Source organism: Parasteatoda tepidariorum, chromosome 1 (genome assembly GCF_043381705.1).
Source record: "Parasteatoda tepidariorum isolate YZ-2023 chromosome 1, CAS_Ptep_4.0, whole genome shotgun sequence".
In the NCBI taxonomy this organism is placed as follows: domain Eukaryota; kingdom Metazoa; phylum Arthropoda; class Arachnida; order Araneae; family Theridiidae; genus Parasteatoda; species Parasteatoda tepidariorum.
In genome coordinates this window covers 65483318-65503609 of record NC_092204.1, presented here as the reverse complement: position 1 = coordinate 65503609, position 20292 = coordinate 65483318, and the positions used below count along the sequence as shown (strand labels likewise).

The window sequence follows — 20292 nt, the reverse complement described above, 5'->3', positions numbered from 1 at the left end:
CACGATTGAGTCTTAAAACCTGAGGATTCTGATCATTAGATCAAAAGTTATCCAGGATGGCCCGATTTTTGTTTTTCGCACTGTACAATAAGGCTAAATTTTAACAAACAAAAACGGTCATTAGACCTGTAAAAAATTCCTTTATAAAATATATCTCTTTTCTTTTAGTAAAACAGTTAATTATGTCTTAAATATGTACATTAAGATTCATTTCAAACCAAGTAATTCAGACATTATACCTAAAAACAATTACAAATAAAACACATCTCTTTCTTTTCAAACAGTTTCAATTACTTCTTAACTCTATAATTTTCAAAAAATCTAAATTTTGGCAAGAAAATCATTGATGAAGTTAGTCTTGGTGAAACTGTTTGTTCCTTTATGCCTATTTGTGAGAAAAAAATATGCTTAAGAAATAACTATGTTTCAGAATAATTTAGTTAAAGCCACATTTACAAGTTAATTCAAAAAAGAATAAATATTTATTTTGTCGTAAGATAAGACCACTTCAATTATTTCTGCAGATCTAAAATGGTATATAAATGAAAATGAACCTATGCTTGGCAATGTTTTAATTTGTACAGACTCCACAAAAAAAGATACAAGGGATCGTCCTATATAAGAGTTTTTCTATTTTCTTTAACATTCTATGCAAATATTTGAGGAAGCCGCCTTTGTATCTTAGATGATGAAAGAACGATTATTATTTTCTAACCCCGGGGCCTACCTTGCATTCAAATCTGTAATTAGCTGCCGTGACGGAATCAAGTCGTTTTTCGCCCCCTACCTTAGAAGAAACTCTATTGCAGAAATTTGAATACAGTAGACTGGTTTTTCAAATCTTGCTTTTTTTTATTCAATTAACTTTTTTGATTGTATTTTGAGAAGGTTCCCATCTGTTTCATAAAGTCTTCGTTTTTTGTAACTGAGACTGAAAACTGGAAAAACTTTCAGAGTAATGCATCATTTTATTTCCTAAACTAATAATGGTTTTTATTTTTATGTCGCTTTTATAAACTATTTTTATTAAGTTGTCGCAACGAATTAAAAAGAAAGTTTTGAAAAATGGTTTTTCATTATTTCTGATTTTTTTTAAGCATAATTTAAATATGTTCGCTATCTACAGAATTATAATGTCATGGAAGTTAGAATTTTACAAGTTTCAGTATAATTAACTACAAAATATCCACTTATTTTATATTGAAATTTGACGACTTTCATAACAAAATCGATACAAAAGATTTTTCAAATAATGCATTAAAAAAATTTGCAGATAAAAGTTGATTCTGTCTTTTATTTATAACTAATTTAATTTCATTTGTACTTGTTAACGGAGTTTATAATTTTTAAAAGCATTTAATAGTTTAAATATACGAAGGAAATTTATTAAATCGTTATCAATTGCCTCGAAACAAATGTTTTCTTCATGCTTTTGCAAGCACTAAAATAACAGGTACTAAGCAGGGAAATACTTCAAGAAATTACAAGAAAATACGAGAAAAAAATTACAATTAAAATAAGAAATAACTAGTTTCAACATGGATGATTCCAATCAAGGAATTCAATTTTAAGGAGATCTCAAGCTTTTGATTCATCATAAGCTTTGCAAATCTTTGAATAAAGTTTCTCTAATGTTATATAAAAATGCTATCTCTAATAACTTGAATAAATGTTTGATTGAATTATTATCTTCAATTACTTTTTAAAAACTAATTTTTCCTTGCCAAATCAACATATAGTTATCTCAATATTATAATAAATTACAAGAAAATACACCAAATAATTATATTTATAACCCGAAATAACTAGTTTTAACTTGCATGATTTCAATCAAATTATTCTTTTTCAAAGAGATCAATAATTTTTAATTCATCATAAGCTTTACAAATTTTTGAATGAAGTTTCTTTAATGTTATATAAAAATGCTACCTGTGATAATTGAACAAGTTTTTGAATGAATTAAAAGCTTTAATTACTTTTTAAAAACTCATTTTTGTTTTCCAAATCAATAGTTATCACAATATTAAACTACAAGAAAATACATGAAATAACTAAAATTTTAACATGGAATAACTAGTTATAACTTGCATGATTTCAATTCTTTTTCAAAGTAGTGAATAACATAATTCATCATATCTTTGATTAAAGTTCCTATAATGTTATATCAATATGTTATTTGTAATACCGTGATTAAACTTCCGATTTAATAAATAGTTTCTACTATTTCTTTAAAAACATACTTTTCTTTAATAAACAAATGAATAGTTATCACAATATTAACGCTAGTTGGTTAATAGTTTCTTATTAAACCATTTTAATTCCACTACGTTAATTATGAAACAAATTGAACATAAATATTTCATAAAATCGTTAGGTAAAAAAAGTTAATGTTTATTTATAATAACAGTTCGTTTTGATGAAATGTTACTCCTAATTAGGGAACAGCTTCTTAATCGTCAATAAAAACTGATAATGAATTTTAAGAGATTATTATAAGTCTCGAAGTGTTATTTTTTGTTCCACAAAATTTTGCCAACAAGAAACAATATTTCCTTTAACAAAGTGTGATAAAATATTTACAAGCTTGCAATTTTAAAATAATAATTTACTTCTCCCTTTGCTTAAAAATAAGCGTACTAAAAAGCTAAATTTTATTTAAAATATTTCTTATTCACTTGAAATCAATAATAAAGTCAGTTCGCTTTTACGTTTTTAGAGAAAATGTAACCAAAACTAAATCAATGAAAAAAAGTTAACGACGAGGTTTTAATTTTAATTAGCGTTTCTAATAATTCCAAGTACTTTAAAAGTCGTTAAATTGTAATTAAAAACGAAATTGAAGTACTCATGGCATAAATGGTATATTTGAAAAGATTTTAAATCACTCATGTGTAATTATTCTAGAACTGTTTGAACAGGAGAGGAAAAGGGACTTTATATCCACTTTAAAACTTTGTTTAAAAAGCAGCTACTTTACAGAATTAAAAACTTTCAATCGAAAGCATCCAAAAGTTACTAAAGATGTAAAAAAATGTATTTTTCATAGATATTTACAATTTTAAATTGATTAAAGATATGCAGAAAATCATTATTATGCTTTAAAACAATATACTTAGTGGAAAAATAAGTATTTAATGTTAAACATTTATCCAGATATATACATACCGCTAATTAAATAGTATACAGCTATAAGTATTATAATAAAAGTATAAACTGTTTCAAAAAATGCACAAGGAAAAGAATTCTGGTAAAATTATCTTATTGTAAGTTAATGACCTTTCTGGAAAAAAAAGTATTCTGGGTAATAAAACCAAACTATACCGTATTTAAATTATTCATTTGGTAGTTTTTCCGTTCATATAATAAAAGTTAACCAAACACTTTTGCTCTCAAAAGTATTGTTTTCATAATCACTCATTTAGTAAAAAAAAGTGAATTTAATCAAATAAATGTTTTTAAGACATGCTTTAAGGTCTCATAATAAAGTTAGCAAATTTTACCACATTTAACAGATAGATTTTATCACATATTCTCAAATCATATTTTGCTGTTAGTAATACCAAAATTATTACCAAGGCACTTACGTAAAAATTACCGAGTTTTTGGTGTTTCCATAGTCAAAAATGCTGTAAATTTAAAAATTTCAGGTAGTTTTGAGCATTGTTTTTTGTAGTCAGTTTTATAGGAAAGTTACCAATTTATCAATCAATAAATTACTTATATTTATATTTTTTTCAAAATATATACCATAATCTACATAATCTGTTATTTTCTACAAGATGGGGATCTACACTTAAATTTCTTTTTAGTTTTAAAAACAATATTAAAGATTTAGATTAACCTTTAATTTTTTCATTTTCAATAGTATGAAAGATTTGTGAGAACATTCATCCCTGTTTTAGGAGAATCTACGAAAATAAAACTACTATTTTTCAATGAAACAATTTTTCAATAGCAATAGTTTACGAAGTGTTGGAAAATATTGGTAAGACAATTTGAAATTTAACCATTTCTTGAAGAACAAATTTGTATTTAAAGTGTTTTTCGATATCTGACGCATTTCTGTTTTATTTAAACAAAATATTTTTGTAATAAGTTTAAAATATCTAGTATAAAATTTAATGAATTAATAATTTCCCAAATAAACTCCGCTTAGATTTACGCTATATATTAAAAGTCCTTAAAATTAGATTTAATAAAAACAATTAAAGTTTTACTTTTTATCATTTGGTCTACTAAAAAGATCTTAATGTTTCTGATGCAAAACATATCAGGTACTCTATGTGTTGTGTCGTATATTTTTGCAAATGATGCCCAAAAAAGTTTATACTTACTGTAATACAAAGTCCTTGATGCAAAACCAATAGCATTTGATCTAAACTCTTTTCAATAATTTTAAATAAAATTGAAAAGTTGTAAGAAAAGATTTCATGCAAGGTAAAATTAATGTTATGACATTTACATTATTTCTATAATTTGTAAATTGCGTATTTCAAAGCCCATATAAGCAAAAACTGAACTAAAATATTCAGGATCTTTTAAAAATAAATGTTTTCGTATTTGTTTTAGCGAAATTAATCATATTTTATTACATTTAATACAATCTATGAAAAAAGCTTGAAAGCATATAAAAAAAGATGCTAAAATCCGATACTTCCTTCTCAAAGAAAACAATACATTAAATTTAAATCTAAACTCAAGGTGAATTTTTCATACTTTTTTTTCAAACTTCAGCGCACATAATAAATTACTATAAGCTATCTCAGCCTCAAAATATAGTCGATGGCTATTTTTATTTAGTAAAGTAGAATTTCCTTGGAGCTACTTCAGGAACTTCAGATTGCGAGGGGATTAATTGAACGGAAAAGAAACAAGGTCCATGTCTCAATTCCTGGTTTCATTTATCAAATGGTTTCGACTGCTCTTGTCGGCCGAAAGAAGTCAGACGAGAGGGTGGACCAGTATCTTTACTTAGTGGTTACCGGATCAATGAGTTAATGAAATGATTTTCTAAACTAGTTAAATAATGGTTAGCTTTAATGCTTTGAACTAGGTAAGTCTTGAATACATTTTGTTCGTTTATATTAAAATTAGTTTCAGCTTTAGTAGCATTGATAATATAATTTCTTCATTATTTTAAATTGTATTTCGTTGTAATAATTTTTAAGCATTAGATGCATTGTTCAAATACGCTGTGTCAAAATTAACTGCATAAAAAAAATCGAAAACTTCCCTAATTATCATACAATGTAATTTATTAATCAATTTTCATTATTATTAACTATTATCTTTGTACGAACTTTACTTTCAAGAATCACAAGAATTTTTTTTGTCAACTGGGTACCAGTCTTTTCCGTATCTCTATATGACAAAATCAAAGTTTTGGCGACAAGCAAGACAACTGAGAAAAAAAGGTTCTTTTTTTAAATAATCTGCTAAGAATTCCTTTATGTCATCTCTTTATATAGTGCAATAATAAATGCAATCAGTCCTCTTGCGGTAATAACAAATAAACGACCCGCCTTTAAAAGATACGAGAGAAGACAATATGTTGTCGCCACAGAAATCCTACCCGAAAAGAAATTGGCACAGAAATGTTTACAATGTTAAGTAGGTAGACGGTGTTAATCGTGTGTAGTGATATAATCGGTTCTCGTTGTTGGTGTCGTAAGTCAGTAATGCACTGGGGGTGCGATTATTCTTGTTTTCAAAGGCGCCATCTATGGCCAAGATTTTGACTTCTGCCACACACATGCGTTATATAGGAGGGAACTATTCATACCTCCATTCATTCTTCCAGAGATCGTAATTTTGACCTGAACCAGAGAACGATCAATCTCCAATCCAGTATTTCCAGAGGTATAATTTGTTATGAGAACATGGAGGACTTTGTGAACCGGCAGATCAGATTTATCGTGCACTAGTAACATTTACTACACACGCGGGGATATAATTTCCAATACAAGGTAATACTTGGCAATAAAATTGCAAAGTGACATTTGGCAGTACAATTACAAGGTGAAAGTTTAATAACTACCTTTGGATTACTAGTGAGTTATTAAGTTTCTTACAAGGTGACATTTGGCAATGCAACACTAATTTGATTCAAAGCTTAAAATATAGTTACGTCATGATTATTTTGAATTGAGACTTAATATATGGTTACAGAAATTCTTCAGTAAGCATGATATCTTAAAAATATTTCGACTTCGACCATGTAAAATACGAATATTAATTTTGATTTAATAATCATGTCATCAGCGTTATTTATCGTGTGTTTTTTTGTCGCTTATTCCATTACATGGAATTACATGGAATGTCCATTACATGGAATTACATGGAATGTCCATTACATGGAATTACATGGAATGTCCATTACATGGAATTACATGGAATGTCCATTACATGGAATTACATGGAATGTCCATTACATGGAATTACATGGAATGTCCATTACATGGAATTACATGGAATGTCCATTACATGGAATTACATGGAATGTCCATTACATGGAATTACATGGAATGTCCATTACATGGAATTACATGGAATGTCCATTACATGGAATTACATGGAATGTCCATTACATGGAATTACATGGAATGTCCATTACATGGAATTACATGGAATGTCCATTACATGGAATTACATGGAATGTCCATTACATGGAATTACATGGAATGTCCATTACATGGAATTACATGGAATGTCCATTACATGGAATTACATGGAATGTCCATTACATGGAATTACATGGAATGTCCATTACATGGAATTACATGGAATGTCCATTACATGGAATTACATGGAATGTCCATTACATGGAATTACATGGAATGTCCATTACATGGAATTACATGGAATGTCCATTACATGGAATTACATGGAATGTCCATTACATGGAATTACATGGAATGTCCATTACATGGAATTACATGGAATGTCCATTACATGGAATTACATGGAATGTCCATTACATGGAATTACATGGAATGTCCATTACATGGAATTACATGGAATGTCCATTACATGGAATTACATGGAATGTCCATTACATGGAATTACATGGAATGTCCATTACATGGAATTACATGGAATGTCCATTACATGGAATTACATGGAATGTCCATTACATGGAATTACATGGAATGTCCATTACATGGAATTACATGGAATGTCCATTACATGGAATTACATGGAATGTCCATTACATGGAATTACATGGAATGTCCATTACATGGAATTACATGGAATGTCCATTACATGGAATTACATGGAATGTCCATTACATGGAATTACATGGAATGTCCATTACATGGAATTACATGGAATGTCCATTACATGGAATTACATGGAATGTCCATTACATGGAATTACATGGAATGTCCATTACATGGAATTACATGGAATGTCCATTACATGGAATTACATGGAATGTCCATTACATGGAATTACATGGAATGTCCATTACATGGAATTACATGGAATGTCCATTACATGGAATTACATGGAATGTCCATTACATGGAATTACATGGAATGTCCATTACATGGAATTACATGGAATGTCCATTACATGGAATTACATGGAATGTCCATTACATGGAATTACATGGAATGTCCATTACATGGAATTACATGGAATGTCCATTACATGGAATTACATGGAATGTCCATTACATGGAATTACATGGAATGTCCATTACATGGAATTACATGGAATGTCCATTACATGGAATTACATGGAATGTCCATTACATGGAATTACATGGAATGTCCATTACATGGAATTACATGGAATGTCCATTACATGGAATTACATGGAATGTCCATTACATGGAATTACATGGAATGTCCATTACATGGAATTACATGGAATGTCCATTACATGGAATTACATGGAATGTCCATTACATGGAATTACATGGAATGTCCATTACATGGAATTACATGGAATGTCCATTACATGGAATTACATGGAATGTCCATTACATGGAATTACATGGAATGTCCATTACATGGAATTACATGGAATGTCCATTACATGGAATTACATGGAATGTCCATTACATGGAATTACATGGAATGTCCATTACATGGAATTACATGGAATGTCCATTACATGGAATTACATGGAATGTCCATTACATGGAATTACATGGAATGTCCATTACATGGAATTACATGGAATGTCCATTACATGGAATTACATGGAATGTCCATTACATGGAATTACATGGAATGTCCATTACATGGAATTACATGGAATGTCCATTACATGGAATTACATGGAATGTCCATTACATGGAATTACATGGAATGTCCATTACATGGAATTACATGGAATGTCCATTACATGGAATTACATGGAATGTCCATTACATGGAATTACATGGAATGTCCATTACATGGAATTACATGGAATGTCCATTACATGGAATTACATGGAATGTCCATTACATGGAATTACATGGAATGTCCATTACATGGAATTACATGGAATGTCCATTACATGGAATTACATGGAATGTCCATTACATGGAATTACATGGAATGTCCATTACATGGAATTACATGGAATGTCCATTACATGGAATTACATGGAATGTCCATTACATGGAATTACATGGAATGTCCATTACATGGAATTACATGGAATGTCCATTACATGGAATTACATGGAATGTCCATTACATGGAATTACATGGAATGTCCATTACATGGAATTACATGGAATGTCCATTACATGGAATTACATGGAATGTCCATTACATGGAATTACATGGAATGTCCATTACATGGAATTACATGGAATGTCCATTACATGGAATTACATGGAATGTCCATTACATGGAATTACATGGAATGTCCATTACATGGAATTACATGGAATGTCCATTACATGGAATTACATGGAATGTCCATTACATGGAATTACATGGAATGTCCATTACATGGAATTACATGGAATGTCCATTACATGGAATTACATGGAATGTCCATTACATGGAATTACATGGAATGTCCATTACATGGAATTACATGGAATGTCCATTACATGGAATTACATGGAATGTCCATTACATGGAATTACATGGAATGTCCATTACATGGAATTACATGGAATGTCCATTANTATTAGAAATATTCTAGTTTCCACTTGAAAACAGTAGAATGATAATAGTAGATTAGTAAAATAATTATTAGCCAATAACAACAAGATTCTAATAACAATTGATCTATTTCTTAACATGAAGTCATTAAATCAATAATGCATATATATTTGTTAGTTTTGAAACTCATTAGAAGAATTACACTTCCCTTTGTATCTTTGTATTATAAATATTATTTAAAAATTTACGACTATCATGCCTATGAAAATTGTAAAATTTTTCACATACATCCAGTAAATTTGCTTTAAAATGCTGAAAAATTATTGTTTGAAGTAATCTCTAAAAATAGCATGTATATTTAAAAAAGAACTACTGAAAAAAGAAAGATCTATAAATCTAAAAGTTTTTTATACAAGACCATAGATGTAAAGGAAAAAGAAAAAATCCCTAAGTTATTGAGACAAGTTTTTTTTTCTGATTTTTTTTTAAGTTTATTAATAAAGCTTAAACCAGAAATCAAATAAATTAAAGGAATTTTTTTTATAAGATGCAAAAGTATTTAAAGCAAAGAGTAAAATTAAAGATACTTCGGAAATATTTAGAAAAAACTAAACGAATTTTGTTTTCTATTTAAGGTGGAAAATATATAAATCTTCGTGAGATTCGGCTATTTTTAATTTATTTACCCATCTTTGATTCTGTGCCAAACCACTTTGGAAGAAGTAAAACAGTTAATTGAGCTTATAATTGCATTTCAGTCATTTTTTATTATTTTTTTCATTTTGTGTGCTATGCTTAACTTATGAAAACGTAAATTGTTGCTCAATTTTTTTAAAAAAAAATTGAAACAAACTTTGGTAAGAAAAAGAAATAAAAATTTTAAAGCGCAATAATGATTTGATTTATGAAAGAGTAAATTTATCAAAATTTTTTCTTACTCTTCATTTTACGCGTTTCAAAAAAGCATATTTTTTAAACTCCTTAATATGAAAGTATATCCATTTAAATTCGCCATTTTATCTTATATAAAAAATATTGCAATGCTCGAATCTTTTCACATTTAAACTTAAAAAATATACAAAAAATTTATTATATTATTATAATTGTTATAACTTTAAAATTTCAGAGCAATTTCTTGAAATGTTACGTTTGTAAATGTAAACACATAAATGCATTTCTTTCAGTATTTTTATTCCTCGAGTACTCAAAAGTACTCGAGGAGTACTCAAAAGTATAGTACTTTTGTACCTTGTTAGTACTTTTGAGGCGCAAAAGACTGAGAAAACTTTCATCCATACTTCTCTTGTTTTATTCCCCAATCCGTAGAATTAGGTTAATGTTTTTGAGGAAATTCGAATCCTCGATCACGTTACGATAATATGTTTACTCAGTTTGTTAAAAAGTTTTGTCTGAGAATTTCCTTGGAAACTGATTTAAAAATATAAAAAAAGTTTTGTGATTTTATGAATTAGGAATAACCACTTTTACTAAATTTCTTTACTTAATTAGTATTTTAATTAAATAAAACTGATTGCAAACTTAATTTCGCATTGATTTCAATCCAAAAAGATTACCATACGTATATCAAGTGTAACTTGCCTCATCCACTTTCTTGAAGAGTGATAATATTCATGCTACATAAAGGCTGCTCCTTTTATATCTTTATATGTTTGTCTCAGTCAAAGCCCGAAACCAGAATTTATGAAGATAAAGTCATATCTGTCTGAGATCCCAACGAGGTCCAACGAAAATTATCGTAAAAATTCAGCTTAGATCTGTAACAAAATTTGAAAACTTTTTTATCCATAAAATTGTCACCTAGGCTTAATTTGAATAAATAATATGCATTATAAAAAGGTGTTTTTTTACTAAGCCTCATCAACTAACAGGAAAAAAATGTTATTTTTTGTTCTTTAATGAACTCTCAGCTCAGATTTATACTAAAGTACCTAGAAACAATTAGCTTAGCTTGAGTTTAGTATATTTATTTAGGAGAAATTTTAAAAAGGAGTTTCTGTAATATTTTCTTGTTTTTTAATAATCCTTCGAGAGAAGAAATAATCTGAAGCCTTACACAATATACCACTTATGAAAAGACTGGTGTTACATTTGTGACAGATTGTAGAACTAATTAATACATTTAGAATTGTCCAATGAAAAGTAGAAATAAGACTTTGGACTTGTTGACCCCCTCAATTGCTTGTTCATGCCCTCCCTGCATTGTCGATTTGGATTTTTCAGTTAATAATTTTAACTTTATTTTTACTATTTCATGATGAATAATTTTGGTACGCCGCCATAAACAGTGAACAAAGAAGATTTCAATCCACTTAAGATTTAGTTTAAAAATCAAATGAAAGGTACCGAAACTCTACTTTTCAAGAGTTATTATTGTTTATGCAACAAATCATTGTTTTGCAACAAATATCATTGTTCTGCAACAAATATCATTGTCTTGCATAGTTCATATAGCATTTTTGACCACCTAAGAGCCCGCAAAATTTCATTTAAAATCATAAATTGAGAAAAGATTTGCGCAGCAAGCGATTTATGTGTTCTTATATAGTTTAGCACAATGGTCCTCAAACGAAACTAGTCAACTATCAACAGTTCAACGATTGAAATCTCTTTAGAATCACAGTTTTCAAAACCCAAATATTACAGGTAGATAAAGTGTTATTTAATTAGGGTACTTTACCACGCGCTTTTACGAAGAACGTTTTCAATGGATCAACGTAAGTTTGCCGAGGTAGACCCTCTTCCAATCTCATTTTTCTCGTTTACAAATTTCTTGTTTCTTTCGCTCATCTTTTCTATTTTTCCAAACCATCTCAAAATTGCATATTTTTCCCTCCATAACACTTTCTAAAATTAAGTTAATAATTAACGCTTAAAGTGTTCGCCAAATGATATAGGAAAACCGAATAAAGTTTGATATTGCATTTAAAAACACAGCTATTTGTAGATGAAATAAAATTGTAAGTTAGAGAAAAAGTGTATTTCTAGTATATTTAATAAAAATTTTAATGTTAGACAAATGAAATAAAATTTATTATGAAGAGCCAAAGAGTGCAACCTTTTTCCCTGAATGCAATGGCATTTGTATTCTAAAAATAAGACATTTTAAATTATGTCACATTTTTAAATAATGCCAGGTACAATTCTTTGTGAAAACACCACGATATTCCACGTATTCAATAAGATGCTCCCGAATAGTGTGTTGTTATCTATTAGAAAAATCCCAGATCTTACGAGTATCTAGAAAACTAAGTAATAGTACCACAAGCCAAATATTATTGCTATTTGCTACGGAAAGAAATTCCTTTATTGATAACGAAAGAAAGGAAAGCATCTTACTCAGCGTAATTAAGAAAAATTAAGAGATTTGAAATCGAATATACTTTAAAAAATCACTTAATTTTCGAAAACTACTACTATTACCATGCATTCCAAGAAGATTCTTCAAATCCACCAAATACCAAACTTATTTTGTAGCATTTGTTAACCCGTATTAAGTTTTAGCACTCTAGAGCACCCGAGAAGCGATTTAAATTTTAGACATATCCATATAAATTATGTGTGTCCGTTAAAAGAAAAGAATGTGTCCATATAAATGGAACAAAGTCCGTATAAAGTACGCTTTAAAATAAACAAAATTAAATCTTGATTTTAGATTAAGTTTTCATAACCGTTGTTGAACAGCCGACCCAATTTTGAGTTTACGATTACCAATGTTCAACTGCGTAGCCTAGTAATTTTGAACAAACAAGGGAACACCTGGATCAAGTAACTGGAGAAATTTCTTTTCATTGAGGACTTTTAATGAAACTAACCAGCATTTGCGTTACAGGAAGAGGAAAACCACGAAAATATCCCACGGATTTCCCGACAGCAAGGGGACTTATGCATGATCCATCTACCAGTGAGGATATTTTATGTCGGCACTGTGTGAAAGCCGGGGGCGGAATTCGAATTGACCAAGGATTCAAACCAGACTCATTGGGAGGTGAGGAGAGTTAACAAAGTTGCATTATATTTCTTAATCTCTTGAAGTCCTTAAGAAGAAAAAAAGACTAATGCTTTAATCAGGATTTGATATCATTTAAAAAGCATTCGTGCACTTAAAATGTTAATGCACAAAAATGAAGTAAGAACTCTTATCAATTAAAACACATTTGAAACGAAATAATTTATTTTATTATAATAGTAATTACATCACATTCTTCAAAATTGTTGAATACATTCAGATAGCTTTACAGATATTTTTCAACTTATGCACTACAATATATATGCAATATGCACTACATACAATATAGCTATATTGTAAAAGGTCCTTTGTTCGGAAGAGTTCATTTATATTAAATTAATGTATTTAAACGTTCTTGCTACAATCAGGATAAGTAGTGGCAAGGTATGATATAAAACTAATCTGAAGCAGGAAAGCAATAATTTCCCTAATGTTATTTCGCAGTTTTTACGTCTCATTCAATTATGGCAAATATGATTACGATGATTTCTCTAGATAATTATTTTAGATTTATGCAGTATTTTAGAGTTGAATTTTAAGTTCAGCCTAAAAGTAAACAAAACAGCACTTCCCATTATGAAAAGTAAAATTTTTATTCCTCTGCACTATTAGTCAAACTTTACCAATACCTAAAATTTTTGTAAAAATTCATTATATTAATCAAATCAGTCAAATTTAGTCTTTGTATAACCTCCGATTACACAGACAGAAACACTGCTCCCCAAGAGAAGATTGAAAATGTAAATCGAAGAGTCCCAAAACGGCGGAACAAGTGTGAAATTCGAAAAGGGAGCAGAACAGCCGACTACCGCTTCGTACTCCACATTCATCTTCGACATTGTAGAAAACTTTGTCCCACGCTCCCATGCTCCAACAAGCTCCCATGCCAGAGCGACGGTCGTGTATTGTGCAATTGGCTCCCATGGATTATTTAAAATTTTATTACTGTGCTAACTATGTATGCTGTTCTGCTTTTAAAGCTGCTTTTAGATAGCTGTCGTATAACTAAGTTACTTATTTTGGCGACTTTTAAAAACTAGCTTGAATGTCTTAGGTGTTACAATTATTCACACCTATATTTAGTTTTATAATCAACATAAAAAGAACTGGCTATCTAAAACCACAGTTTTAAAACTAAAAATATTTAAATTTTGAAACTTAAAAAATTGCTACATCTAAGGTCAAAATTAACATTCATTGAGATATTATATCCATTTAGCTAATAAAAGTTAAAATTTCGCACTCCCTGAAACATTTATGTAACAGAACTATTATGAAATTAAACTCGTTTAAAAAGGTAACTATATGCAAAGTAGTAAAATCGCTAAGAAATATTTACAGCCAATCGCATGCGGTGCATTACATATAAAATACACTTTTAAATAAAAATTAGCTTGATTACAAGCATGCTTCTATAAAAATAGAACTTAAAACATTAAAAACTAACATATATTCCAACTGTTACACTAAGCTCGAATGTTAGGAAGAATTCTGACAGTTTCTTCATTTAATAAATTTTGTGTTAAACAATATAAAAGCTTGAAACTAGTATGAAAGACTTACCCAACCAGCAACGTTTTTCAAAACGTTGTAATACTTGTTTAACTGCTCAAAACTTATTTCACGAAAAATGTAAAAATTGGCAGCTTTACTTTAATAAGGAAAATTTGGATACAATTTCAGATACGGATAGATCTCAGAAATTTATAACTATTAAAAGTTTTAACTGCTGTCTCGCAGCTACGCTTATCATAATTTCAAATACTATCAGATGAATAAGTACAAAATTTTTTGTTTTAAGCAACATATTTATGGAAAATTTGAAAGTTTTAAGTTGAGCATTAGTTTATTTTACTTTATTAAAACTTAAACTGAACAACGTCACGTTTTCGACAACTTATCTAAAATTAACGGTAGAATTACGATATTTTGTAGCCACACACTCTTAATGGAAAAAAAGACATCAAAAACTATTGCATTACAATAAAAGACATGACAATATCAAACTTGTGAATCAGGGGCATGTTTCGTAAACTTGCCGATGATATTCTGGAATATAATTCAGTATTAATAGTATAGTTATATTCTGGAAAAATTCTTGCACTTGAGTTGCACTTCTTTAAACTGTGCTGCAATTATCCGAACCAGTGTCTAATTTTGAAATAATGTACATGCATTGAGTGTAGAAAAATCTAATTGAAGATGCGACAATAAGAAAATAACTACAATGGGTGGAAAAGTTTTACTTTATAACAGTAATTCATTCAAAACTAAATTACGTAAAGTCACTAATACTAGGACATTCTGCCTCAAGCAAATCTTGAAATTTCAGGACTTTATATATAATTATCCTTACAATTGTTCCCACTTAATGCTTTCAAAACTTTTCAGAATTACAACATTGAGATGATTGCAACTTATTACGAATACAAGTTTCGATAAAGTAGTTTTTATTGAAATTAGTGTCAAAGATTACAAAACCGAACGTTTTAAATAAGAACTTGAAAAGTCTAATTTAAAAATGTGGTATACATTAAAGAACTAACCCTCGTTCAAATACAATTCGATGAGTGAAAATTCCATCCGATGGGGTACTAATATGCTTTGTTCATGTTATCTGCATTTTGTTATGATTTGTCATAAGAAAAACTAGACTAAAAACAGTGTTTAAAAGCTCGTCGCTGAATTGCAAGCGAACGCTGAAATTTTAACAGGCTAAAGTTTTTAAACAATAAAAAATTTAGCACCACTGGATGGAGGATAAGTTTGTTTTCAATCGGAAAAGCTGGTCATACTTAAATTTGTAGTTTTTAATACTTTATACGAAAACACTTCTCTTCAACAAAAATTTGCACTAGTGAATCGAAAAGTCCCGAAACGACTGGACGAATATAAAGCACGACGAAGAAGCGGAACGGTAGACTACCGCTTCTACGTCAGATTTCATACTTGCCTAGACGTTGCAGAACTTCTCGCTTCACCATCTACACTTTTCAGTTGTGAGGAAATGTTCTCATATTGTGTACTATCTTACATGAATAGACTCTGGAAATAGTCTTTGTTCAAAAGGAAAGAGAATATTCTTACCTCATCTATATAAATCGTAGGGTGCTGTTTTGTTTTCTTTTTATAAGAACAGAAGTAAATGACTATAAAAGAACTGATATTCTTTAACAATTTAGTTCATTTACATCGCATAAGTGATAAGGTTTTGCCGTTTCTTGAAGTCACATAAACTGCAAATAACTTTTTAAAAATTTAATTTGATAGTAAGAAGCTATCACAGGTGCTTGTGGACAGGGATCTCTTATTTCTGACGCTTAACTTATAAAGCAAGGTTGAAAATGGAGTTAACACAGATGTTTTGAGGTATGGACTAGACATTTACCAGGAAAGATACACCTGCTTTCTTCGAGGTAACAATAGATATATTCCATTTAGAGATCAGTACTAGTGCACTTATAATGTATATGATAAGTACTTATGACTTAAACTGCAGATTTTACCATTGCCTGAGTTTTACGCAAATTTCAGGTTTATATAGCTTATCATATTAAATTTGAATTGAATAGCAGGTGGGATTCTGGGTAAAATCCCACCAGACAACACTAGTCATGTAAGAAATCTTTTTATTGCTAATTCACTCAAACTAATACAGTTTGAGAAACTCACTACATTTATAACACTGTTACCTAAAAGCAATAAAGCATGATATTTAGTAATTTAAAACCACATTTATGAAATAATTTAAATAATTTAGTTAAAAATATTAGAGTTTTTTCAACTCAGTCAATCCCAGTTATGGTTGAATAAATGTTAACATTACATTCTCCTAACTATTGGGACCATGTTTCCCAGATTTGCTGCTAATTCGAGTCCGTCGAAAAAGGTATGTTTATTCAGAGAAAGTGCGTTTATGTGTCTCATTTCGAAATTAAAATTATCGTCAATGCTTATTGATTAACATATTTGAGGTCATCCCTTCAAACCATTAAGATTGAGTCCTAGAACGTGAAGATCCGATCATTAGATCAAAAGTCAAGGTGGTCCATTTTTTCGCGCTGTACATCGAATGAAATTAATGCTTCAAAAACTAAATCTTTTAAGTATAATAAAGAATTTTTATTTTTACTAGGCTTAAGACTAAAACTGTCAAGCGTATGAAAAAAACTAGCATTTTAGTTAATATTTTATTGTGGAAGCATTGTATTAAAACCACTACTTTCATTGTTCGTATAAGAAACTTAAGCTGTCGAAACTTCAAATTCAACGTTTCCCTGTTGTATCTAGAAGATTTATTTGTAGTAGCACAGTAAATCTTGCATTATCATCAAAAGACAACTAAACTGGATGTAGTAGCGAGCACAAATCATCACCAGAACAACAAATTTCAACTGAAGATTTTAGTGAGGCAAGTTTTTGGACCAGTGCAACTTTAGACAGTACATTGCAAGCAAAGCGACTTGCTTAAACTCTTTGGTAAACGTTTAAAAAGAATTAAGTTTACATTACAGGTGGTTTAACATTTGTTAAATTAGTGTTACCAGATTGACTGCACAACACCGGAAAAAAGTTAACATATTTAATCAGCTAACGTAAATGTCATAATCTACAATCGTAATCGTTTCATTCTTATAGATACAAATTTAAATATTCAGAAACGAAGAACAAACTTTAACAATTTGTAGATAAATAAAGCTCAATTATATTAAAATTCTAAACCATAGAAGACAATTTAAAAATAAATATAAAATTACTCTAAATTTTAAAAAAAGATGAATTCTGGCCAAAATATAGTTTTAAAAAAGTATTCCAGAAAGTATAGCTTACGTTATTTGAAATACTTAAATATTTTAAATCAAACTACCTTGCAATATTGTTTCAAGTTTTAAAAGTTGTTTCTGTGAAATTGCGATTCTATACACTCCTTTTGTGCACAGGAAGTTTCAATAATCATGTCCTATATTTGAAAAATTATTTTCGAATTTCAACTATTTATTTCATTCAAATTCCTGTAGCTAACCTAGTTTCGTTTCACTATTAAATGTGTCAATAAATGTGTCTCTTTTCATAAAAATATCAGTTTCAAGTTTCTTACTAATGTATTAAATTTTACTCTTCTAATGAAACATCAGATTTGAATTTTAGTAAATAAAAGATAAAAAATCATTAATCCCAAGTACTAATTTTAAAAAAGCATGCATTTACATACCTAATTCACAAATATATGCTATACCATTAATTTGTTCAACTTTAAAATGCAGAATCGTCTTACGATTCTCTTGTTTTGAACAAATTCAACTATTTTTTGATACTTCATAAGTTGCAAACTAATTATCAGGAATTACTTTAAATATACTAAGAAATAGCTTTTCGTTTCAATGGATTCTATGTATTATAGTTTCCAATATTTTCAGTTTCACGTGTTCAAACAAATAATTAAGATTTTTAAAAATTGATTCAAAAGTCATGAAAAATACATACCACTTTGAGATGGGAGAAAAAAACTCATTTTTGGCATAACATTTTGGGGTAAGTCCCAGAGGAAAAAATAAGCACAACTCCTACAACCCTTACTTCAATTCTGACTTTCTATAATGAACTTCTATATCTATATTCAATCGATAATTATATCGATGAAAGAAAAACTATTTTTCAAGACTACGTAGCAGAAACTTAAGATCTCGGGACAGATTGCCAAGTTACCCAGACATTAAAAAAGGGTTCCAATTCGTAGTTCACCAAAAATAAAGAAAGCAGTTCAAATCGTATATCACAAATAAATCACAGGACGTTCTTTGTATACATCAATGTAACAACCCTCTAACTGAACTATAAACTAACTGAGCTAAAATAACAGAGTATATGAGTGCGACGAGCTCTTTGCTTTCGCTTACTGCTCCTTATTTTAACAGAGTACTGCAGTTTACTGGCATTACATATATTTGCGTCCCGCAGTGGACTGATCGTTAAGACACGGTTCCCAGCAGATCACCGAAGTCAAGCATCACTGGCTGCGGTCAGTGTGCGGGTGGGTGACCACTTGGATCAGTCTGCGTAGGGACCGAGGGTGTGCGGTATTGGTCCTCGTTAAACTGTGCTACCGTAAAGTGCTCGACTTCGCGCGCAGGTCGTCGGGCTACCGAAGCGGGGGTGCCATCCCCTCCGCAGAGGATCAAAATTGTGATGGCATGTCTTCGGATCATCCTCCGGGATGTTTCCCAGACCGTCGCCAATAGCCCATTGTGCAGCTCTAGTGCGACGTAAATTAACAACAACAACGACAACAAAGCATGGAGGTAGCGGGTTCGAATACCGCTGTTACTCTGGATGTATCTTCGCGCTGTCTTCTCTGTACTGTGCTATCTGTTCTTCTCTTTGACAATGGTTTATAAGCTTAAATTGAGCACACAAGCCTGCAAATATATGTTGTTGTTGTTGTTGTTGTTAATTTACGTCGCACTAGAGCTGCACAATGGGCTATTGGCGACGGTCTGGGAAACATCCCGGAGGATGATCCGAAGACATGCCATCACAATTTTGATCCTCTGCGGAGGGGATGGCACCCCCGCTTCGGTAGCCCGACGACCTGCGCGCGAAGTCGAGCACTTTACGGTAGCACAGTTTAACGAGGACCAATACCGCACACCCTCGGTCCCTACGCAGACTGATCCAAGTGGTCACCCACCCGCACACTGACCGCAGCCAGCGATGCTTGACTTCGGTGATCTGCTGGGAACCGTGTCTTAACGATCAGTCCACTACGGGACCCATGCTTTGCACAGCGTTTGGCTCCACGCTTACCACTCGGCCAATGAGGCCCCTACTACGGTACTTTTATCCACGTGAATAAGCTAAAAATCCCTGTTGACACCAATGACTCAGTCATTATGAACATTTAAAAAGCATTTAAAAATAAATATATACAAATGTGATGTATGACGAGGAGAATGACAAATGCTCCACCTGGTGTTACTTCTAACAAACATCTAGAGAGGTCTCAGAACTAATGAAAACTTTTACTGTTACATATTGTGCCTTGTTTCTAAATAGTGTGTGTGGTAGTAGTAAGTCACACCAATCATGCTCAAAAGTTACACAATTTTCACAATCGTCTAATTGACGTAAAATGAACATCCAAGATATACTAGCA

General features: G+C 30.4%; 1 protein-coding gene across 3 annotated transcripts in view; it reads right to left on the bottom strand.

The window, feature by feature from the left end:
- The window catches only part of LOC107452018 (carbonic anhydrase-related protein 10-like), a 482641-nt gene extending 463611 nt beyond the window's left edge, over positions 1 to 19030 (bottom strand). For all 3 annotated transcript variants that reach the window (XR_011636879.1, XM_016068291.4, XM_071181545.1), the window contains exon 1: positions 18624 to 19030. Coding sequence is in view for 2 of the 3 variants with exons in the window: in XM_016068291.4 (XP_015923777.2) it covers positions 18624 to 18660 (37 nt within the window). In the remaining variant the exon portion in view is untranslated. The remainder of the gene's footprint in view (positions 1 to 18623) is intronic.
- Positions 19031 to 20292: the final 1262 nt, after the last annotated feature.